General features: G+C 39.7%; 2 protein-coding genes across 9 annotated transcripts in view; one reads left to right on the forward strand and one right to left on the reverse strand.

Moving 5' to 3' along the window:
* ESF1 (ESF1 nucleolar pre-rRNA processing protein homolog) overlaps positions 1-24,575 on the reverse strand; it is a 130,020-nt gene that overhangs the window by 77,187 nt on the left and 28,258 nt on the right. The gene's annotated exons all lie outside the window — the stretch shown is intronic.
* Positions 1-24,575, forward strand: part of NDUFAF5 (NADH:ubiquinone oxidoreductase complex assembly factor 5) — a 35,974-nt gene that overhangs the window by 8,347 nt on the left and 3,052 nt on the right. For 5 of the 8 annotated variants that reach the window (XR_007717165.1, XR_007717164.1, XM_050745644.1 and 2 more), the window contains 4 exons: positions 1,450-1,553; positions 5,374-5,413; positions 8,389-8,586; positions 19,247-19,307. Coding sequence is in view for 5 of the 8 variants with exons in the window: in XM_050745644.1 (XP_050601601.1) it covers positions 1,450-1,553; positions 5,374-5,413; positions 8,389-8,586; positions 19,247-19,307 (403 nt within the window). In the remaining 3 variants the exon portion in view is untranslated. Of the gene's footprint in view, positions 1-1,449; positions 1,554-5,373; positions 5,414-8,388; positions 8,587-17,872; positions 18,027-19,246; positions 19,315-24,575 lie in introns of those variants that run through there. The other 3 variants (XR_007717163.1, XM_050745646.1, XM_050745649.1) reach the window with 3 other exon arrangements.

Consider the following 24,575-nt stretch of genomic DNA (forward strand, 5'->3'; position numbering starts at 1 on the left):
CACCCCTAGTCCTACCATTCAGAGGCAACCATTGGTGACACTTGGTCTCCACATTTGCAGATATATAACTGTCCCCGCCCCCACAACACACAATTGTGTATGAACATTACTATGCTAATATTCCATGTTATTTACAGCATATCATTTTTTTGTCAGTGAATTCATATATATGTGTGTCGTATATCATTTTTTTAAATGGCTACATGGTATTCTAATATATGAATACTCCATAGTTTGTTTAGCTAAACTTTCTATTGAAGGGCAGTTACATTTCTAGTTTCTCAATAACCAGCACTGCAGTGAAAATCCTTGTGTGAAGCCATATTGTATGTTTGATTTATTTTTTCCCTGGGTGTAAATTCCTGATAACAGAATTCATGGATTCATTGTAATGTTCATTTAAAAATTTTTTGACATGCATCTTCAGACTGCCGTTAGAAAGACTGAAAAATGACAAAGTTACTTTTTACTAGTTTGCTTTGGCAACACTGGGCCAGCCTTTTTGTCATCAGTCTAACAGCTGCTGATGTCTTTTGACTATTGGTATTTCTTGTGAATTTTGTAAATAATTTTGTGACATGCCTGCACCTTGTCCTTCATCTACTTTAGCTGTCATGTGTTCTAGGTAATTTGTAAGAGCTTGGTTTTTAGGGATATTAATCCTTCATTATATATGTTGTAAATGTTTTCCTCAGTTATTTACATTGTTTATCGATTTGTATTAATAGAAAGTTTTAATTAGTTTATCATCAAATATATCAATCTTTTCCTTTACAGTTTCTGGCTTTTGAGTTATGTTTACCTAGGCTTTTTCATCTAAGGGTAAAAGGTCCAGTCCACCCATATTTTCTTCTAGGACTTTGGTTGTTTCACTAAAACTTTCAGCCTTCTTTTTTTTTTTCCCCCCGAGATAGTCTTGCACTGTTGCCCAGACTGGAGTGCAGTGGTGCAATCTCAGCTCAGTGCAACCTCTGCCTCCTGGGTTCATGCGATTCTCCTGCCTCAGCCTCCCGACTAGCTGAGATTACAGGTGCGTGCCACCACGTCCAGCTAATTTTTGTATTTTTAGTAGAGACGGAGTGTCACCATTTTGGCCAGGCTGGTCTTGAATTCCTGACTTTCAGTGACCTGCCTGCCTTGGCCTCCCAAAGTGCTGGGATTATAGGTGTGAGCCACCACACCCAGCCAAACTTTCAGCTTTCTGAGATTTGTTTTGGTGTGAGGTGGGTATCCTGTTTATGTTGTTTCAAATAATTAGCCATTTTTTCTGGCTGATGTTAAGTCATTTAAGAAATGCTTTTTGGGTGCCTTCTCTGTGCTATCTTTGGGAAAGGGGGTAGAAACTGCCGAGTAAATATAACATTGACTTCAATTTAACAAACAGTGATTGTGTTAGTAATTGAGATTCTACATAAATGTGTTTTTAATCTTTTATTTTCTTACCATTAGAAAAATTCCTTAGAAACAGAAATTCCTACTGTCAGCGTTTTAGCTGATGAAGAATTCCTTCCCTTCAGAGAAAATACATTTGACCTGGTGGTTAGCAGTTTAAGGTTGGTAATCCACTTTTTAAAAACTGTATGTTATAAATAGATCATTCATGCCATAAAGTTTTGCTATGAGGCAAGGTGCGGTGACTCACACCTGTAATCCTAGCACTTTGGGAGGCCAAGGAGGGCGAATCACTTGAGGTCAGGAGTTTGAAACCAACCTCGCCAACATGTTGAAACCCCGTCTCTACTAAAAATACAAAAAAGGTGGCCGGGTGTGGTGGCATGTGCCTGTAATGCCAGCTACTTGGGAGGCTGAGGCAGGAGAATTGCTTGACCCTGGGAGGCGGAGGTGAGCCAAGGTTGTGCCACCTCACTCCAGCCTGGGTGACTGAGCGAGATTCTGTCTCAAAAAAGAAAAAAAAAAAGTTTTGCTATGACAAGGTAAAGCAAATAGATAATGGAATACATTCTTAATAACTTTTAAAGAAACTACAAACCAGTTATCTTGGTTTATAAACTATGAGATTTCTCTAGTAAGGAAATATTCTCTGCTCTCTGGTAGAGATAATATGATATAGTGCTTCAACTTTTTTTTTTTTCTTTCAACTTTCCACAACTTCCTAAAGTTCATCTGTGATAAGTTTTTCTCCCCAATGCATCTTAATATTTTGTAATTGGTCTTGTTGGGAGCAGGAGTTTGAAAGAACATATTGGCTCCTGTGTTCAAATGTTAGCGCAATTCCAAAATAATAAGTTGCGTTGGGAAGAAAACCCTTCTATCACAGATGAGTTGAGCAAGTTGTGGAAAGTTGGGGGAAAAAAAAAGAAATTGAGGCTCTATATTATATTATCTCTACCAGAGAGCATAGAATATAGTCTTTCAAACTCCTGCTCTCAGCAATCATAAACTCATTCTGGCAAATGTAGGACAGCTAGTTTTCCTTTAGCCTTAATTCTTCTGGCCGGGTACAGTGGCTTACGCCAGTAATCCCAACACTTTGGGAGCCTGCAGTAGGAGGATTGCTTGAAGCCAGGAGTTCACTGTAGCCTGGGCAGCAGTGAAACGCCACCTCTACAAAAAATTAACTGGGCAAGGTGGCACACGCCTGTAGTCCCAGCTACTTGGGAGGCTAAGCAGGAATATCGCTTGAGCCTGGGAAGTTGAGGCTGCAGTGAGCCATGATCATGCCACTGCACTCCAGCCTGGGTGACAGAGCAAGACCCTGTCTCAAAATAATAGTAATAATAATAATAATAATTCTGCACCAGAATGTAGTTCTCAAGATTACTCTTTTCTCTTTATGTTTTCTGTGTTCCTCCACATATGTTACACAAACATGTATTGCCAGTGTGTATCAAATAGGTTATAGGATACAAGGCGTTGAGTCAGATGTTTTGGGTGAATGCAAAAATGAATTAGACAGGGATCCTGTCCTGAAATAACTCAGAGTCTAACAGAGAAAAAATATCTTTGTGGTATCTTATTTCTTCTGTCTTCTTATAGTCAAATAGGTTTTCTTTCAAAAGTTCAACAAGCTCTCCATGTCCAGTTCAACTCTTTTGATAACTGTTTTTAGGGTGACCAATCATCAAGGTCTGCCCAGGACTTTGCCACTTTTGGCCTGAAAGTCTTACGTTCTGGGAAAGCCGGTCACCCTTGATGTTTTCTTTAGTGAGTGTGTAATTCCTTCCCTGGTTTTTTAGATGTGCTGAACAAAGTTAGAAAACTTACATTCTGTTATGAAATGAAAAATATGCAGAACCTTGGTCTATAAAGAACCCTGGGCAGGGAGTCAGAACCTGAGTTTTTGCGTTAGCTCATCTGCTTGCTATTTGCAGGTGACTAATTCTGTTGCTTTCTGTTTTCCCATAAGTATGACAGAGTATGTAATATGAGCCCCTTAGTTTTTAAAGTCAAAAAGCTTTAGGAAAGATAAATATGAGCTTAACACAGTATGGTTTGAAATGGGCATTCAATTCTGTCCTGAAACTCAGCATAGGGGAGGCGGTTCTACCAGGAAAGTGTGACCGTACTTTGAGGAGACTGAGAATATGACTTTTGCTGTCACACATGACTACACTGTAGGTGAGAGTAGAGTCAAAAGAAAATTCAAGGGCCGGGCATGGTGGCTCACGCCTGTAATCCCAGCACTTTGGGAGGCCAAGGCAGGCGGATCACTTGAGGCCAGGGGTTCAAGACCAACCTGGGTAACATGGTAAAACCCTGTCTTTACTAAAATACAAAAATTAGCTAGGCATCATGGTTGCATGCCTGTAATTCCAGCTTCTCAAGAGGCCGAGGCATGAGAGTTGCTTGAACCTGGGAGGTGGAGGTTGCAGTGAGCCAAGATTGTGCCACTGCACTTCAGCCTGGGCAGCAGCAAGACTCCGTCTCAAAAAAAAAAAAAGAAAAGAAAATGCAAGAGATTAAGTTTCAGTGTTTATAGCTCTGGTTTTGTTTGTTTTTATCACCTTAAAAGATGTATGTACCACACACCTACTAGAATGGCCCAAATCCAGGACTCTGACAACACTAAATGCCAGCAAGGATGTAGAGTTCATTATTGGTGGGAATGTAAAATGGTACAGGCACAAGACAGTTTGGTTGTTTCCTACAAAACTAAACATATTCTTACCATACAATCCAGCGATTGCATGCTCCTTGGTGTTTACCCAAAAGATAAAAACTTATGTCCCTGCAAAAACCTGCACACAAATGTTTATAGTAGCTTTATTCATAATTGCCAAAACTTGAAAGCAGCCAAGATGTTCTTCAGTAGATAAATGGATAAACTTTGTTATATCCAAACAACAGAATATTATTCAGCACTAAAAAGAAACTGTCAGGCCGTTAAAATATGTGGAGGAAACTTAAATGCGTATTACTGAATGACAGAAGCTAGCCTGGAAAGGCCACATGGTGTATAATTCCAACTATGACAATATGGAATAAGCAAACTCTGGAGACAGTGAAAAAAATTGGTGATTGCCAGGGGTTGTGTTGGGGAAGGATGAATAGGTGGAGCACAGAGGATTTTTAGGGCAGTAAAGCTACTCTATGATACTTGATAATGTTGGATATATGACATTATACATTTGTCCAAACCCTTAGAATATACAACACCAAGAGTGAACCTTAATGGAAACTACGGACTTGGGGGGATAATCACATGTCAGTATAGGTTCATCAGTTGTAACAAATGCACACTCTGGAGATGTTGATAATAGGGGAGGCTGTGCATGTGTGGGAATAGAAGTATGTAAAAAAAAATCTCTGGGTTTTCCTCTTAATTTTGCTGTAAACCTAAAACGCTCCAAAAAATAATTAAAAATAAAGTCTTAAAAATTGATTTTTTAAAAAATGGTATATTATTGGAAAACTCACAGAATCAAACTTTTGATGAGTTATACTATTTGCCTTGAAAAAATTTAGGTCTGCAGATAATTTTATTTTCTGAGAAAGTCTGACTTAGAAGAATATTATATTTCTGTAGCTTAATTGATTTAACTGATGAGCTTCTTTGAGCATTTTTACTAGTTTTTGCAAATAAGGTCTCAGAATAGCACTGTTTAGATAAAATGCCATAGTAGGAATGACTTTTACATAATTCAGTGATGAATAATTAGAAAATAATCATATCAGATTCTTTCAGTTAAGCAAAGTGATATATTGACATGGGGAATTTTCTGGTGTGACACAAAGAAGGTTTCCCCTAGGAATATTTGTAATTTTAAAACTTGTATGAAAACAATCAGTGGATTTTGATATGCAGTTTTAAACTTCAAAATTAACACCTTTTTATGGGTTATCATTAACCTGGTGATAATTTTATTAATTGTGCCAATTAAGCTAAAACAAATCTGTATTCTCATATTTTAGTTTGCACTGGGTGAATGACCTTCCTAGAGCACTTGAGCAGGTAAGAAAACTTACGTTCATTCAACTATCTTGTGTTATTTTCTTTATTGTTGGAAACCTACAGATGTTTCCATTTTCACAAACTATTTACTTGTAGGTCTGACAGTTGGGAAAGGAATCAGTGAAATCACCTGGTGCCATTTGGCGTATTAGTAGTACATTGGGCAACTCTCCTTTCCCTGAGAATTTAAGAAATCTAATTGTAGAGATAAGTTTTAAATATGAACAGGCTAGAAACTGTGCAAAATAATATTGATATCATAAGACATTCTCTGTGTGGATTCCTTCTTGTTTCTTATAGTTTAATTGCCTATAAACTTTTTGTGAGTAGGAACCTACTTATTTATATTTGTATTTTCCCAATGCCTTATACTCAGAGAGTACTAGGTAAATTTTTATTAATTCACACGTATCAATAGACAGGTGAGAGGCAGGTAAAAAGTATGTGTTCAAAGGAGAGAACAAGATCACTGTGGCTTGACGTGGCCTAGAAAAGCTTCAAGAGGAAAGTACTTGAGCAGGGCCTTAGAGGGTGGGTGAAATTTGGATTGGGAAGGCATTCTAAGAAGGGAGAATCGCAGGATAGGTGGAGAGGCACAAGAGCCTCATCAGCATTAAGGAACCAAAAGGAAACCTGTTTGGGGGACTAGTATGGTTCTGGGAAATGAAATGTGATATATTGGGACAGTATTTAGGAGGACTTGAGTGTCAGGTTGAGGAATTTGGAGTTTATGCAATTCAGAGCCACTGGAGCACTTTGAAGAGGAAAATGACATCATGACAAAGCTGGTGGGCAAAATAATAATGGCCATATCTGAATGCGTATAATTTTCCAGTTTCCATTTGCTGTGCTCTGTTTTATATTTGTGTTAAATAGCTCTGCAAGATATATTTGTTTTGCTGATTAGAAAGTGATGCCTGTGCCGGATGCGGTGGCTCATGCCTGTAATCCCAGCACTTTGGGAGGCCGAGGCTGGTGGATCACCTGAGGTTAGGAATTCGAGACCAGACTGGCCAACATGGTGAAACTCCGCCTGTACTAAAAATACAAAAATTAGCCAGGCGTGGTGGCAGGTGCTTGTAATCCTAGCTACTTGGGAGGCTGAGGCAGGAGATTCTCTTGAACCCGGGAGGCAGAGGTTGCAGTGAGCTAAGATCACACCATTGCACTCCAGCTTAGGCGACAGAGTGAGACTCTGTCTCAAAAACAAACAAACAAACGAAAAACTGATGCCTGGAGCAGTTGGTTAAATTGAAGGGAGACTATTTCAGTGGTCCAAGGAGGAGATAAACTAAATCTAGGTGGTAATGGTAGGAGTTAAAAGGAAGAGTATTTAGGACTCTACAAAGAAAGAATCAAGTTTAGTGGCTGATTAGATCTGAAGATCAAACGGGGGAGGCAAAGCTCACTTTCAGGTTTTGAGTCTGGATTAGTAAAAGTAGGAGAAAGAATGTTGATGGTCAGATAAAGGGAATAGAAGATGGCAATAGAAATATGGCAGTTGGACAGGGGAATTGATTTGATAAATAGGTGTTTTCCTTGTGGTGGTTGGAGGGAGCAGGGCCGATAAGTATGCTGAGAGACAAATGTCCAGGGAATAGGCAGTTGAAGATGATTTTAGACTTTAAGAAGATGGCCAAGCTGAAGTTAGAGATTGGAAAGTGGTCATTGTGAAATCATGGAAGTTGATAAGCCGTTTGACGGAGAGTGGGGGCTACAGACTTCTGAGGACTAAGTCTTAGGTGTTTGGTTTAGTAGAGTTTGATGACAAGAAGAGGAAGCAACACTAAAGGTGAAGAAGGGAAGGAACCATAGCCTTTACAAATTATTAATACTGCTTTTAATAGCTTCATGATATATTAAATATACATTTAAGACAGTGCTTTTATTAGAAGAGCCTACTGTGATTTGGATTCTGGTTTACTTCAGAATCTACCTTTTCCTGTAAGGGTCCTCATTGCTGAGAATAGTCATTCAAACTAGTTACAGCTTGTAGTCTGAGAGTGAGCAAAATCTGTGGTACTGGAATTCACTCTGGCCATTATTTTCCTTAAGCTACCAATTAGAACTTGGTTTTGTTTTAAAGCTGGAAAATAAATTAATTACTTCTCTTTAAAGAAAACTAATATGTTTCTAGGTTAATGCTGTGAATCATAATGAGTTCTCTGTAGCTTATTCTGCATAATAAGGCACCCCAACTTGATGGCTTAAAACAACAACTGTGTAGCCCACGATTTTGTGGGTTGGCAGTTGGGGCTGGATTTGGTTAGGAAATCTGGGTCTGGCTTAGCTCGTCCATGTGTCTGTGATCAGCTGCCAGATTGTCTGGGAGCTAGCTGGTTTGGAGGGCCTCGGTGTGCACAGCTGGCTGATCTCAGCTCCACATCCTCCTCCTCCGCTAGGCTAGCTCAGGCTTGTTCACACATTGTGGCTGGGCTGGGCTCCAAGAGAGCAGGTGGAAGCATGCAACACATTTGAGACCTAGACTTGGAACTGGCACACTGTCACTTCCACTGCATTCTTTTGGCCAAAGCAAGTCACAAGTCCAGCCAAGATTCAAGGGGAGGGGAAATAGACTCCCTATCTTGATGAAAGTTGTTAGAAAATGACAGTTCAGAGGCCATAGATACAGGGAGGTTTGTGATTTTTGCAGCCTACCCCAATTAAAGATTTTTTTCTCTTTCAGCATTTTTCTGATTATAAAACTAAGTTGTACCTATTAGAAAACTTGAAAACATACAACATATTTTTATAGGCATTAATATTAGTGAATGTATAGTTGTCTTTGCAAGTATATTATGCATCATGATTTTCTGACAGTTGGTTGCATTAGAATGTTATTTGTTAAATTCTGTGATTATTAATTTGGCATAATAGGAATGGTTGTCATAAAATGTTGATTTAGACACTATATATTTTTTAACATTTATATATGTAAAAATTTGAATCATTTTGTTGTCTTGTATTTATTACAGATTCATTATATTTTAAAACCAGATGGAGTGTTTATCGGTGCAATGTTTGGAGGCGACACACTCTATGAACTTCGGTGTTCCTTACAGTTAGCGGAAACAGAAAGGGAAGGAGGATTTTCTCCACACATTTCTCCTTTCACTGCTGTCAATGACCTGGGACATCTGCTTGGGAGAGCTGGCTTTAATACTCTGACTGTGGTAACTATCAAGTTTGATTAACCCATTACTTACACAGTTCAGAAGTAACTTATTTTCATTTTAAAGATAGAAAACTGTATGTGTTCATGGTTTTATGGCACTCTTTCTTTCCCCCTTTTTTTTCTTTTTTTAAGGGAAAAGCCCTGATTGACAATGCTTAGTTTGTATAACACATCTTAATTGACACGAGGTAGGAATGTATAATTTTTTACTGTCTGTTACCTTAAAAAGTAGCTCAAAAAATGCATCACAGATAACAAGACAAATTTCTAAACATACAACTCCGTCAGAATCTTCAAATCCAGAATTAGGTGTAAAAAGGGGCTTAGAGTATTCCAGATGATAGGAAGAAAAGGGCATAAGTAGGGGAACCTGTAGTATTACCACCACCAACTACCCCCAAACAGTGCCATATGAAGCAGAAATGAGAGAATGTGTGTTCTCAAGGCCTACGGTGAGATCAAGGCTAGAGAAGGTAGGACAGGGTGCTGTACTCCATTAGGGCTAGAGAAATATCAAAAGAAGACCCACAGGCAGTCAGTGAGTAATGACCATAAAGTCAGCATGGTAAAGTGATGGAGTAGGACAGTGGGACTTTGGTGTCCAACAGGAGTAACTTGGATCCTTACACTATTTCTTTGCTAGATAGGGACATTTGAGTAACTTACTTTTTTGAGCATTTATTTCTTTTTAAAATGCAAATGTGTGGCTGGGTGCAGTGGCTCACACCTGTAATCCCAGCACTTTGGGAGGCCAAGGCAAGTGGATCTCCTGAGATGAGGAGTTTGAAACCAACTTAGCCTATGTAGTGAGACTCCATCTCTACTAAAAATACAAAAAATTAGCTGGTCATGGTGTCGCATGCCTGTAATCCTAGCTACTCGGGAGGCTGAGGCAGGAGAATTGCTTGAACCTGAGAGGCAGAGGTTGCAGTGAGCTGATATTGCGCCATTGCACTCCAGCCTGGGCAACAAGAGTAAAATTCCTGTCTGAAAAAAAAAAAAAAAAAAAAAAAAAAAAAAGCAAATGCTACTCACCTCAGGTGGCTATTAGTATTTAAAGAGATAAAGAGTGTGAAGTACCAGGACCAGCTTACATTAGCTCCTGCCTTCCTCTTTCCCCATCACTCTACTCCTAGCATTTTCTAGAACTAGGCTTCCAAGAGATAGCCATCTGGAGAGAATGATTGCCCTCTTCCTCCTCCCTCCACTAACAGTCTTTTTTTTTTTTTTTTTTTAATTATTATACTGTAAGTTCTAGGGTACATGTGCACAACGTGCAGGTTTGTTACATATGTATATGTGTTGCATATGTATACATGTGCCATGTTGGTGTGCTATACCGAGTAACTCATCATTTACATTAGTTATATCTCCTAATGCTATCCCTCCCCACCACCCCATGACAGGCCCCAGTGTGTGATGTTCCCCTTCCTGTGTCCAAGTGTTCTCATTGTGCAATTCCTACCTATGAGTGAGAACATACGGTGTTTGGTTTTCTGTTCTTGCAATAGTTTGCTGAGAATGATGGTTTCCAGCTGCATCCATGTCCCTACAAAGGACATGAACTCATCCTTTTTTATGGCTGCATGGTATTCCATGGTGTATATGTGCCACATTTTCTTAATCCAGTCTGTCATTGATGGACATTTGGGTTGGTTCCAAGTCTTTGCTATTGTGAATAGTGCCGCAATAAACATACGTGTGCATGTGTCTTTATAGCAGCATGATTTATAATCGTTTGGGTATATACCCCGTAATAGCATGGCTGGGTCAAATGGTATTTCTAGTAGATCCTTGACGAATCGCCACACTATCTTCCACAATGGTTGAACTAGTTTACAGTCCCACTAACAGTGTAAAAGTGTTCCTATTTCTCCACATCCTCTCCAGCACCTGTTGTTTCCTGACCTTTTAATGATCGCCATTCTAACTGGTGTGAGATGGTATCTAATTGTGGTTTTGATTTGCATTTCTCTGATGGTGAGTGATGATGAACATTTTTTTTCATGTGTCTGTTGGCTGCATAAATGTCTTCTTTTGAGGAGTGTCTGTTCATATCCTTCGCCCACTTTTTGATGGGGTTTTTCTCTTGTAAATTTGTTTGAGTTCTTTGTAGGTTCTGGATATTAGCCCTTTGTCAGATGAGTAGATAACAGAAATTTTCTCCCATTCTGTAGGTTGCCTGTTCACTCTGATGGTAGTTTCTTTTGCTGTGCAGAAACTCTTTAGTTTAATTAGATCCCATTTGTTAATTTTGGCTTTTGTTGCCATTGCTTTTGGTGTTTTAGTCATGAAGTCCTTGCCCATGCCTATGTCCTGAATGATATTGCCTAGATTTTCTTCTAGGGTTTTTATGGTTTTGGGTCTAACATTTAAGTCTCTAATCCATCTTGAATTAATTTTTGTATAAGGAGTAAGGAAGGGATCCAGTTTCAACTTTCTACATATGGCTAACCAGTTTTCCCAGCACCATTTATTAAATAGGGAATCCTTTCCCCATTCTTGTTTTTGTCAGGTTTGTCAAAGATCAGATGATTGTAGATGTGTGGTTTTATTTCTGAGGGTTCTGTTCCATTGGTCTATATCTCTGTTTTGGTACCAGTACTATGCTGTTTTGGTTACTGTAGCCTTGTAGTAGAGTTTGAAGTCAGGTAGTGTGATGCCTCCAGCTTTGTTCTTTTGGCTTAGGATTGTCTTAGCAATGCGAGCTCTTTTTTGGTTCAATATGAATTTTAAAGTAGTTTTTTCCAGTTATCTGAAGCAAGTCATTGGTAGCTTGATGGAGATGGCATTGAATCTATAAATTACCTTGGGCAGTATGGCCATTTTCACGATATTGATTCTTCCTATCTATGAGCATGAAATGTTCTTCCATTTGTTTGTGTCCTCTTTTATTTCATTGAGCAGTGGTTTGTAGTTCTCCTTGAAGAGGTCCTTCACATCCCTTGTAAGTTGGATTCCTAGGTATTTTATTCTATTTGAAGCAATTGTGAATGGGAGTTAATTTATGATTTGACTCTCTCTCTGTTACTGGTATATAAGAATACTTGTGATTTTTGCACATTGATTTTGTATCCTGAGACTTTGCTGAAGTTGATTATCAGCTTAAGGAGATTTGGGGCTGAGACAATGAGATTTTCTAAATGTACAATCATGTCATCTGCAAACAGGGACAGTTTGACTTCCTCTTTTCCTCATTGAATACCCTTTATTTCTTTCTCTTGCCTGATTGTCCTAGCCAGAACTTCCAACACTATGTTGAATAGGAGTGGTGAGAGAGGGCATCCCTGTCTTGTGCCAGTTTTCAAAGGGAATGTTTCCAGTTTTTACCCATTCAGTATGATATTGGCTGTGGGTTTGTCATAAATAGCTCTTATTATTTTGAGATACGTTCCATCAATACCAAATTTATTGAGAGTTTTTAGCATGAAGGGCTGTTGAATTTTGTCAAAGGCCCTTCTGCATCTGTTGAGATACTCGTGTGGTTTTTGTCTTTGGTTCTGTTTATATGCCGGATTACGTTTATTGATTTGTGTATGTTGAACCAGCCTTGCATCCCAGGGATGAAGCCCACTTGATCATGGTGGATAAGCTTTTTGATGTGCTGCTGGATTCGGTTTGCCAGTATTTTATTGAGGATTTTTGCATTGATGTTCATCAGGGATATTGGTCTAAAATTCTCTTTTTTTGTTGTGTCTCTGCCAGCTTTGGTATAGGATGATGTTGGCCTCATAAAATGAGTTAGGGAGGATTCCCTCTTTTTCTATGATTGGAATAGTTTCAGAAGGAATGGTACCAGCTCCTCCTTGTACATGTGGTAGAATTCAGCTGTGAACCCATCTGGTCCTCGACTTTTTTGATTGGTGGGCTATTAATTATTGCCTCAATTTCAGAGTCTGTTATTGGTCTGTTCAGGGATTCAACTTCTTCCTGGTTTAGTCTTGGGAGAGAGTATGTGTCCAGGAATTTATCCATTTCTTCTAGATTTTCTAGTTTATTTGCGTAGAAGTGTTTATAGTATTCTCTGATGGTCATTTGTATTTCTGTGGGGTCGGTGGTGATATCCCTTTTGTCATTTTTTATTGCATCTATTTGATTCTTCTCTCTTTTCTTCTTTATTAGTCTCGCTAGCAGTCTATCAATTTTGTTGATCTTTTCAAAAAATCAGCTCCTGTATTCATTGATTTTTTTTTTAAGGGTTTTTTGTGCACTAACAGTCTTTCTAAAGGATGTCATTACTCTCTTCAGCCAGAGAGTAGTCCAATGGACTTACTATGAATTTCCAAACCCCTCAGGCCTAGAAACATCCCTAAACCTGATTAGTGGAAATAGGAACTTATTGATGAAGAAAGCATCTCGCTACATAATTAGAGATGATAAGCTTAAACACTAAAATAGCTGTTTGGCATGATTTTGTGTGGGTATATTCATGAAATCAACCAACCAAAAATAGATTGTGTCATATCCTTGCTTGTTTTGATAGAAAGCAAGGGGCATGGGCCGGGCGCGGTGGCTCAAGCCTGTAATCCCAGCACTTTGGGAGGCCGAGACGGGCGGATCACGAGGCCAGGAGATCGAGAGACGATCCCGGCTAACACGGTGAAACCCCGTCTCTACTAAAAAATACAAAAAAACTAGCCGGGCGAGGTGGCGGGCGCCAGTAGTCCCAGCTACTCGGGAGGCTGAGGCAGGAGAACGGCGTAAACCCGGGAGGCAGAGCTTGCAGTGAGCTGAGATCCAGCCACTGCACTCCAGCCTGGGTGACAGAGCAAGACTCCGTCTCAAAAAAAAAAAAAAAAAAAGAAGAAAGCAAGGGGCATGGACAAGTAGGGCCCCTGATGTTGGAAAGGAGCCTCCAGGGACGGGAAGAATTAACAGGCTGGAGGACTAGGCTGGGAACCGAAGAGAACCCCAAAGGCTTCACACCTGTGTCTAGGATTGACCTTTTGTTAACTTTTAAGCGGCCTGAGTCCATAGAAACTGCATTCTGAGAGGTTGCGTGGCTAGAAATCGGAAAACTGCTTCATATGAGTGCTCTACTTTGTAATGAAAATAAACACTGTTAATACAGGCAATTGTACGTTGAAGGATCATTGTATTTATATTTGTAATTGTATAAGTAACAAATATATTTTGGTTGTAACTATTAAGCTATACAGATAAAGTGAAAGTCTTATCATTCCCCCTTAATCCTAAAAGTGCTCAGCTCTCTCTTGAGAGAGTTCTCAAAATTTTGGTCTCAGGACCCCACTACACACTGAAAAATTACTAAGAAACTTAAAGGGCTTTTGTATAGTGAGTTAACATCTGTCAGTATTAAATATATTAGACATTAAAACTGAATTTGTTTTAGTATTCATTTAAAGCCAACAATAATATACCTATTACTTGTTAACATAAATGACCCTTTTTAATAAAAAATAACTATATTTTCTTTCTTTTCTTTTTTTTTTGGAGACAGTTTCACTCTGCCACCCAGGCTGGAGTGCAGTGGCGGGATCTCGGCTCACCACAACCTCTGCCTCCCAGGTTCAAGTGATTGCACTGCCTCAGCTTCCCGAGCAGCTGGGATTACAGGCACGTGCCACCACGCCCCGTTAATTTTTGTATTTTTAGTAGAGATGGGGTTTCACCATGTTGGCCAGTCTGGTCTTGAACTCCTGACCTCAAGTGATCCGCCCACCTCAAATCCCAAAGTGCTGGGATTAGAGGCGTGAACCACTGTGCCCGGCCATATTTTCTAAAACAAAAATAATTGAAAGAGAAGAATGGCATTGCTTCACATTTTTGCCAGTTAATGTGTACCTTAGTAAGAGAGCTAGATTCTCACGTCTGCTTCCGCATTCAAGTCTCTTGATATACCACGTGTCATGTCATGTCGCCTCTACAATAACCCATTGTAGAATAAGAGGTAAAAAGCCAAATATCTAAGTATTATTATGAAAATAATTTTGACTTCGTGGACCCCAAAAAAAGTCCTAGGGACCCCAGGACTCTCCAAACCACACCTGGAGAACTGCTGTCCTAGATGTAGCTACTATTATCAGTTTAGTGTGTAACCTTCCAGACTTTTTTTTGTTTTTAAACAAGAACTACTTTACTATATATAGACTCATATGTATTCATACATTTCTGAAATTTTAAATTCTTAACAGTATATGTATTTTTAATATATTATTAATATAAGAGTTTTCTAAATTGGTATGGATATATTTGCACTTCTTAATTTCCACATATTATTTCCTAGTATGAATGTACCACAGTTTTACTTAACTATTTCCCTGTGAATGACCTTTAGGTTTGTTCTGAGTTTTTTGCCAGTAGTAGCAGTGCTGCAGTGAATATCCTTCTATACAAATTCATTTATGTATTCAGTCTTGCAGCAAACATTTACTGAGTACCTTCTATGTGTCAGGCACTATCCTAGGTACTTCAAATACAGCAGTGAACAAAACAGAAATCCCTGCCTGGTGTTTTTGGGTTTATAGCAGGGCTGTTGGTAAACTTTAGACGGTTCAATAACACTGGGATGTTGTACACAAAATTTGTGGTGGTGGTGTTCATAAATGGAGGAAAGTACCCATTGTTTTCATCAGATCTTGAGAGACCTCATATAACTAAAAATAGATTAGGAACCAGTGATTTAAAACCTTTTCGATAACATTTATTTTACTTATAATACGGGAAAAATTTCCTTTACAGTCTGTCCTCTTGAGAATCGTCTTCTGTATTGCTGTGTCTCCAACCTGTTATTGAGATGAAAAAAGAATCTCTGGGAATGTAAAGCCTCTAAAAAGTATAGAGGGGTGTAGGGCTGGGATGGTGTGGAGGGGTGTGGTGCACATTGTTATGAGGTGATGTTAAAAAATTTATATGAGGTCATACAGGTTAGTCAGCAATATTACAGGACTCAAAAATTATTGCCCATTAGGAAAAAATGGGATTTCTGCTGATCACCAGAAGAAAGTTAAATTATGTGAACTACACATGGTTTTCTATGGTTATAAAGAATGAGTTTTAGAAAGATTCCTACTAAAAATGTTTAACCTGATATTAAAATGTTTAAAAGCCTACATTTCTATTAATTGGGAAATCTAATTCAAAATACTATCCATATTCTCTAAAAATGAGCCTAATGACTCATACTGTAATATAAAAATATTGGTGTACAATCTTCTTTATACAATTAGAGAGTTGCTGATTTAATAAGAAAGTTATAAGAATGTGTTCTTGAATCATTACATTTATCCTTTGAGGCATGTATATGGTTTTGTTTCTGAAGTGCTGTATTAATATTGTGTCCTGGCCAGGCACCGTTGTTCGCTCCTGTAATCCCAGCACTTTGGGAGGCCTAGGTGGGAGAATCACTTCAGCCTAGGATTTCAAGACCAGCCTGGGCAACATAGGGAGACCCCATCTCTACAAAAAAAAATTTATAAATTAGCTGGGCCTGTCTAGTCCCAGCTACTTGGAAGGCTGAGGTGGAAGGATTGAGCCTGGGATGTTGAGGCTGCAGTGAGCAATGATCTCGTCACTGTACTCTAGCCTGGGTGACAGAGCAAGATTCTGTCTCCAAAAAAAAATAATAATATGTGTTCTAATTCATTTTCTAAAAATTCCCATCCAAAAAAGCTTTTGTATAATCAGCTATACAGGTTTATGTTGCATATATTAGATATATTACTTTCATGCTACAATGGATTTTTATTTTTAAAGTGAAATCGAGTCAAATTAGTATCATAGTTGTATTTACATCTTAATATTGTGTTTTCATCTTAATGAATTATTTTCAGAGAATCAGCATTCTAAGTAAAGCTGATTTCCTTTTTAGAATTGAACTACCAGGGTAATACTTTAAGAGAATGGTGCAAGGCCTGGCACCATGGCTCACGCCTGTAATCCTAACACTTTGGGAGGCCGAGGCAGGCAGATCAGGAGGTCAGGAGATTTGAGACCATCTTGGCTAACACAGTGAAACCCCGTCTCTACTAAAAATACAAAAAAATTAGCCTTGCGTGGTGGCACGTGCCTGTAGTCCCAGCTACTTGGGAGACTGAGGCAGGAGAATCGCTTGAACCTGGGAGGCGGAGGTTGCGGTGAGCCAAGATCGCACCACTACACTCCGGCCTGGGCACTGGGCAACAAAGTGAGACTCCGTCTCAAAAAGAAAAAAAGAATGGTGCAGATATGGTCGCCTTTAATTTAAATAAGGCCTTCAACAAAGCTGTTGTGGCATTCTTTTGATTGAGGTGGAGATAGTGCTTTTAGTTGGTTTCATTGAAGAATTATTTTCAAAGGATATTGCTTAATGGCCACATAACAGCCTGGAAGGAATTTTGTTTTTAATCTTAGGATCTCCTCTTAAAAATAGCTTGTTAATATAGAAAAGTATATGGATGATGAATGTTCATGGTCTCACTACCCAGAGGTCTCATTAAAAAGCATACACAACCTGATATGTGTATATGTTTTTTTAAAAGAAGAATAAAAATGAATATATGGAGAGAATGATACACAATAAGGTGTAAAGTGAAATGAAGTCGTCTTCTCCTCACTTCTCCCTGTGTTGCCCAGGCTAGAGTGCAGTAGTGAGGTCTCTGCTTACTGCAGCCTCCACCTCCCAGGTTCAAGGGATTCTCATGCCTCTGCCTCCCAAACAGCAGAGGTGTGTGCCATCACACCCAGCTAATTTTTTTTTTTTTTTGGAGACAGTCTCACTCTTTCATCCAGACTGGAGTACAGTGGTGTGATCTTGGCTCACTGCAACCTCTGCCTCCCGGGTTCAAGTGATTCTCCTGCCTCAGCCTCACGAGTAGCTGGAACTACAGGTGCATGCCACCACGCCTGGCTAATTTTTTGTATTTTTAGTAGAAATGGGGTTTCACCATGTTAGCCGGGATGGTCTTGATCTCCTGACCTTGTCATCTTCCTACTTCAGCCTCCCAAAGTGCTGGGATTACAGTCATAAGCCATCGTGCCTGGCCCTCCTCCTGACTTCTCAAACCCTGGTCCCTTTCCCCAAAGATTTGTTAGCTGTGTCTTAGACATCCTTTCAGATCAATTTTTTTTTCATAGACCCATAGAGTACACTTACATCATTTAAATCCACTTATATAATACTACATGCCCTCTTTTGCTTTTTTTTTTTTTTCCGGTCAATAACATCTCGGAGATTTTTTCCTACAGACATGTGTCTACCTTATTTTTTGAGAACTGTACAGTATTTTATAGAATACATGTTCTTGAATTTGTTTAACCAGTCCTCTATTAATGATTTATTTTAGGCTAGTTTCCGGCCAGGTGCCGTAGCCCAGGCTTGGAGTCCCAGCACTTCGGGAGGCCAAGGCGGGTGGATCACGCGCTTAGGAGATCGAGACCAGCCTGGCTAAGACAGTGAAAGCCCATCTCTGCTAAAAATACAAAAAAATTATTAGCCAGGTATGGTGGCGGGCGCCTGTAGTCCCAGCTACTTGGGAGGCTGCGGCAGGAGAATGGCGTGAACCCAGGAGGCGGAGCTTGCAGTGAGCGGAGATGGCACCACTGCATTCCAGCCTGGGCGGCAGAGCGAGACTCCGTCCAAAAAAAATACAAAAATTAGCCAGATGTGATGGTGTGTGTCTGTAATCCCAGCTACTGGGGAGGCTGAGGCACAAGAGTTGCGTGGGCCCAGGAGGCAGAGGCTACAGTGAGCGGAGATCGTGCCACTGCACTCCAGCCTGGGCAACACAGCAAGAATCTGTCTTAAAAAAAAAAAAAAAAAAAAAAAAAGATTTATTTTAGGCTACTTTCCAATAAGAACGAACTCCTACTTTTAGTGCCTAACACAGTAAAATTTTATCACATCACAACTGCGTGCCGGTGGGGCAGCCCATCTCTGTCTTGTAGCTGTGCCATCTGGCCATGTGTTCTATAAGGCCACAGCAAAAGAGATGGCCTGGAAAAGGCTCTAGCTCTTAACTGTCTTGCCTCTCCTTTCTTTGGCCAAAAGAAATATGTGTTTGAGATTAGGAAGTGTCACGGAGCACCTGGGTATTTGGAGAGCATCAGTGGTCTCTGCCACTGTACGAACAGTAAAGTCCTATATCAGGCTTCAAAAAGAAGAGGAAGTCATTACCCAATTGTTCATTTGAGAAACAAACTCCACATGTATCAGCAATGTGCTCATTTCCTAAACAAGCCTGTTGGCTGCATTACTAGATGTAGAATGAAATATTTTGATTCTAGATGCCCCATTTTAAGAAAGATTGATATTGACACTGTCCAGGGACATGTAGTCAGAACATGTAAGGATCTACAGATCTGTAGTCCCAGCTACTCGAGAGGCTACAGATTTTTGTGTCCTGAAGGTTTTCAAAGACTTGGAGAAGAGGGTGATGGTTTGTAGGGTACAGAATACTTTTATTCTGTGTGGTTCCCAAGGAGAGAACTAGAACCAATGATGGAGTGTTAGAATGATTTCTCTCACAATGGAGGATATTTAATCAGCAATTAGAGACCTTCATAAATCAAGCATAAGCCAGATGACATCTATGAAGAATATTGTAAAGATTTTTTACTTAGCATGGGAGATTGGTCTGGGTAATCTCTGTGGCCTCTTTTTAAATCTGGAATTTTGTATCATGAATGTCAAATGAATATTTCTTTTTCTTTTTAAATAGGACACTGATGAAATTCAAGTTAACTATCCTGGAATGTTTGAATTGATGGAAGATTTACAAGGTAAGGCACTTGAAAGAATGTTTAGACTCCATGGGGAAAGGTAGGCCAAAAAAAAGAATTTTTAGACTCCATTTGAGAGAGACATTTTGAGAGCCAGCCCTTTGGTAGGCACTGGACAATGCACTAGGGATCCATTGTTGAGGAGAAAGCAGACTGTCTTCATGGAACTTCTGATATAAAATGGAGGAGGCAGGCAGCAGGCAGCTGTCAAAAAGATAAGTGTTAAATTAGAATTGTGGTCAGTGCTATGAAGTAGAGGCATATAGTGCCACGGCTGTTTGTCAAAAGATGGCAGGACTTTTTTTTGAAGTGCACTTGAGGATGATAGAACACATTGGTGACTTCCTTCAGCCACAGTTGGCAGCTGAGATATAGGCTCAAGAAGGAAGGTAGTTGGGTTGGTTTAGAAGTAGGGTTTTGTCAGGGGGAAATGTCCCAATCTGGGAGACAAAGAAGTCCTATCTGAGGACGTAGCAATTGACTGTGCTCTAAAAAAAATGGAGATGAATTAACTGGGTAGACAGAGTAAGCAAGTGAGTCCGAGGCAAGGAGAACAGCATATGCAAAGGCCCTCCTGTGAAAATGAACATAGCAAGAACTGAAAGAAGGGCATTTTGGCTGGTGTACAGGGAGTAAGAAGGAGAGAGTTAAGTGATGACCTTGGTGAGTCAACAGGAGTCACAGATCAAATGCAGAAGTACTTTATAGGCCTTGTTAAAATTGTTTGCCCTTATCTTAAAACGCCCCTTGAGGCATCTTAGAGAGATAACAGTATCAGACTTGGATTTTGAAAGGAGTAGATTGGTAGATAAACTAGTAGTGAGATTAGTATCAGTAAAGCTTGTGTGATGATGGTGGTTTGTACTAAGGTGGTGGCAATGGAGATGAAGAGAAGCAGATGCATCCCAGAGATGTTTAGTAGGTAAATTTTGCAGTTCCTGCTGGTGGATTGGATGTGGGCAGATGAAGGAGAAAGACATTTGAAGCATAATTGCTGAGTTTTAGCTCACAGAGAAAGATGGTGTTCTTCACTGATAGAGGAAACAATAGAATAGCAGGTATGGGCAGGTACAGCCCTTGAGTTTACATTTGGATACATTGGGTTCGAAGTGCTTTTGAAATACCTAAGAGGTTATATCAAGTAGGCAGTTGAGTATGTGGGTAGGTAGCTCAGAGGAAGCTACTGGCTTGGTTAAAAAGTTGGGAGTCAGTTGTGAATAGGTGACATTCAAAGCATTTGCCTAGGATAAGAACATGGAGTGAGCAGAGAAAGTGGCTTGATACTGAGCCTTTAGCAGGTGGGTAGACTACGTCTGAGCCTACAAGGAGACTTGAGAAGGAGTAGCCAGCAAGGTGTTCCAGGAAAACACCAGAAAAGTGTAGAATTGCCTGAACCAAAGGAAAGAAAGAGTGTTTCAAAACAAAGGGAGCACTTAGTAGCATTAAAAGCAAACTATGAACTGAAAAGGAAGTTCACTAGATTTAGAAACGAAGGTTATTGGTGTCCCTGGTGAGAGCTCTTTTGTTGGAGCGAGGAGAGTAGAAGGGGAGTAGGTTGAGGAATAAGTGGAAAATGAGGAACTGGAGACAGCAAATGTGTGCTGTTCTTTCAAGAAGTCTAGTGGTGAAGAAGAGGTGAAGGATGGAAAGGTTACAGGTGTCAGAAGAGAGGAGAGGAATAGGAGTTGGGATGAGTTTTGTTTTTTTTTTTTTTTCTAAAACTTGAATTTAACTGCTGACTAGAAGAATCTAAGTGCTTTCGTAGAAGAGGTGACTCTAGAAGAGAGGGAAAAGATAATTGATGATGACAGGTGTCTGAGAAGGTGGGAAGGGTGCAATACAAAGGCCAGTGGAGGGGTTGACCTTGCTAAGGGGAGAGGCAGAGTTATAGCAGGAAGGGAGAACAGATAGCACCAAAGGACGTGTAGGTGTTTATGTTTGAAAGCAAGAAGTTCCCATCTTGTGGATCTTTCTTTTTTTTTTTTTTTTTTGGTCAAACAGGAAGTAATATATGCTAAGAATGAAAGAGAGTTTTGAGAAGTGAACGGAACCATTTGAAATAGTCATTATAGGGAATGAGAAGGTGAACTGACCATCAACAGTAGGTGGTAGCTCAGGACGAGGCACAAAAATCAGGTAGTTGAATTAGTTTGGGTTGGGGGTTTGCTAGTTAAAAATGACAAAGAGACAAAGGTAAAAGATAATTCTAGGAATAAAATTGAAATAATAGGTTAAAGAATCTTAGCTGGAAGAAAAGGGAAGTGGGAACAAAAAAGAGTGAGCTGATAAATTGGGAGGAAGAAGAAGAACTGTGCACAGGTGATTCCAAGGCGGTCAGGGAATGGTCATGGTTGGAGTTCCTGAACACACTGGAGGGACAGGAGGATATGGTCAGAAAATGAGATGTTTGATGATTTTGGAAGTAAAGCAGTTACACGTGATAACTTGGTTTGGGACATGTCTCAGGTATCAAGGCAGAGGTGGCGTAATGGAGTGGTTGATTAGAGATGAGATTTTAAAATCTTAACTTGTTGATTATTAACATGAAGTCACCCAGGATGGTGGCAGTACTGGGAGTGTAGAGGAAAACTGAGCCAAGTGCCAAACCTTTCAATGAATGAGGGGAGTGACTAACCTGATGTCAGACAGCAAGCAGGAGTCAGGAGAAGATTACAGCCTTATGGTGTGGGGCCTCAGCAGGATGAATGTGTTTAATGGGGTAGAGAAGTAATGGCCTGGAAGAGGCTTCAAGGAGTAAGAAGGACACAGACCAAACTCTGAAAGAGGTTAGATATGCAAAAATAAACTCAATTACTTGAAAGGGATGCTAGAGAAGCAGTTTCCTCAAAAGAGAGCTTCAACTTGCCTCCTTTGTGGGAATTTGTGAGGTGGTTATTTTATATATACAGACTAACATCAAAAATAGTTTCGATGAATGGGGGAAGCTAGAGAGGTTAAAGGTATATTCTGTGAATCCAGAACTATACTTACCTAGGGGAGACTTTATCTGGATCCTGAAAAATTGTAAGATGATTTAAAGAAAGAGGATTATACAAATAAGTATCTAGTCTTTACTTACAGATTTATAGTCTTTTGTGAGCTTTGTTGTACTTGCTTCCTTAAGTTACGAGTGAGAAGAATTAGGGCCAAAGAGAACAGTTGCCTGTCAAGTGGCAGAATTAGCTGCCAAACTCATGCTTTTTGACTCTGCCCTGGCACTGTCTGAACTGACCCTGTTCCTTCTTGTAGTTGCCCTTCCGTAACAAGGTTCATTTTACCTATCATGCAGCCTCCTCTGAGTGTGGAGCTTCTGTCACTCCGCAAACAGAAAGATGTGTAACTGAAATCTTACCATTGTCATCAGTTTTCATTCATTAATAGAGAGATTGGCAGCCAATAGCATGCGTGGCCAAGATGACAGAGGATCAGTAATAAGCCACACACACCCCTTCCCCAGCACTGCCCCAAGGACTTACCTGATGTAATCAAGGAGCCACTTTATCCAAAGGCTTGAGAGATGATGGTGGGCTGATGATTTATCACTTGGGCTCTAATGATAAAAATATTATTCAAATACAGCATTTATTTTTGTTCTGCTATAGAATCTGTGTTCATTTCAAGAAAGAAAAGAGAAAAATACTAGAAATTAGACCTATCCGTTGGAAAAGGTTACTTCCCACTGATTTCAACATATATACAGCACTTAACTCTGTGCTCAGTGCAATTCTCTGAGGTTTTTCTAATACCCTAATTTTACCTGTGAGAAAATTGAGGCATCAAGAAGTTCAGTATCTTGTCCATGGTCACACTGAATCTGTAGTTACAATTTGAATTCAGAGTCCTATACTGCATATTTGATATGTATGTGGTTCTTTAAATTCAGATTAACATGTATATTCAGCGAAATGTATTAATCTTAAAGGTACAGCTGCTTGTGTTTTAACCACCATCCTGACCAAAATATTGAACATTTTCAGTCTCTCAGAAGGTCGCCTTGTGCTCCTTCCAAATTGATAACCCCCTCTTTTCCTAAAGGTTTCATTTGTTTTTCAGATGGAGTCTCACTCTGTCACCTAGGCTAGAGTACAGCGGCACGATCTTGGCTCACTGCAACCTCTGCCTCCTGGGTTCAAGTAATTCTCCTGCTTCAGCCTCCCAAGTAGCTGGTATTACAGGCATGTGCCACCATGCCTGGCTAATTTTTGTATTTTTAGTAGAGACTGGGTTTCACCATGTTGGCCAGGCTGGTCTCGAACACCTGACCTCAGGTGATCCACCCATCTTGGCCTCCCAAAGTGCTGGGACTACAGGTGTGAGTCTCCTAAAGACTCTCCTAAAGACTTAAATAGACCATATATTTTCAGGAACTATGGCCTAATACTTTCAGATGCTTTCCTAGTGCTTCTCTTTTTTTTTTTAACTGTAACATCTGTTACAGAAATCAGATTTCTTAGTTTTTGATACATCTTATCCATAGGAATATTAAGAGGAATTATTTAAACTTATAAAATGATATTTAATAAAATGGATACAATCATTAACAGGTTGGTTTTATATATCTTCGCTTACCGTTTATTGAGCATCTACCCATGTGCCAACTGCTGAGCCAACAGTGGAAATACATAGTTCCTGATCTCAGGGAGCTTATATTGTAGTAGGGAAGAAGAAACACACAAAGATAGAGACAGACTCATACATTCAACTGAAAATGAAATCATTTATAATAAAGTACAAGGAGAAACACAGGAGGAAAAGGCCCTAAATCTGCTTAGGGAGTCAGGAATGCTTTTGCAAAAGAGGCAGCACCTAAGCAAAAATGAGTTTTCCTGGAGAATGAAAGGTGGGTTGAGGTTTAAGAGAGCTAACATTGCATCCACATGGAGGTAGAATAGGATATGCACATCCTTCACTCTCCTGATTAAGGAATGGTACCATAATCCAGTATTCCTTGAGTATGTAGAACGGGGAGATGATGGGAAATGATACAGGATCAGAGGTTTCTACATTTTTTTTCAGATTAGCATTGTAATGTCCTGGAAGAATTTTGCATAGAGTAGAGAAAATGAGACAGATTTGTGTGTGTTAGAAAGCTCACCTTCCAGCATTGTTTATGAGGCATAGTTTATGAGGAAGGAAAGACTAGAGCTAACATGGTTAATCTGTTTGTTTTTTTGTTAAATGTATAAGGAAACCCAGGCACAGACAGAAGTTAAGTAACTTGTTCCAGATGATAATAATTAGTGAGTGGTAGAGCCATGATTTAAACCT

The sequence above is a fragment of the Macaca thibetana genome, chromosome 10, assembly GCF_024542745.1.
Source record: "Macaca thibetana thibetana isolate TM-01 chromosome 10, ASM2454274v1, whole genome shotgun sequence".
Lineage (NCBI taxonomy): Eukaryota > Metazoa > Chordata > Mammalia > Primates > Cercopithecidae > Macaca > Macaca thibetana.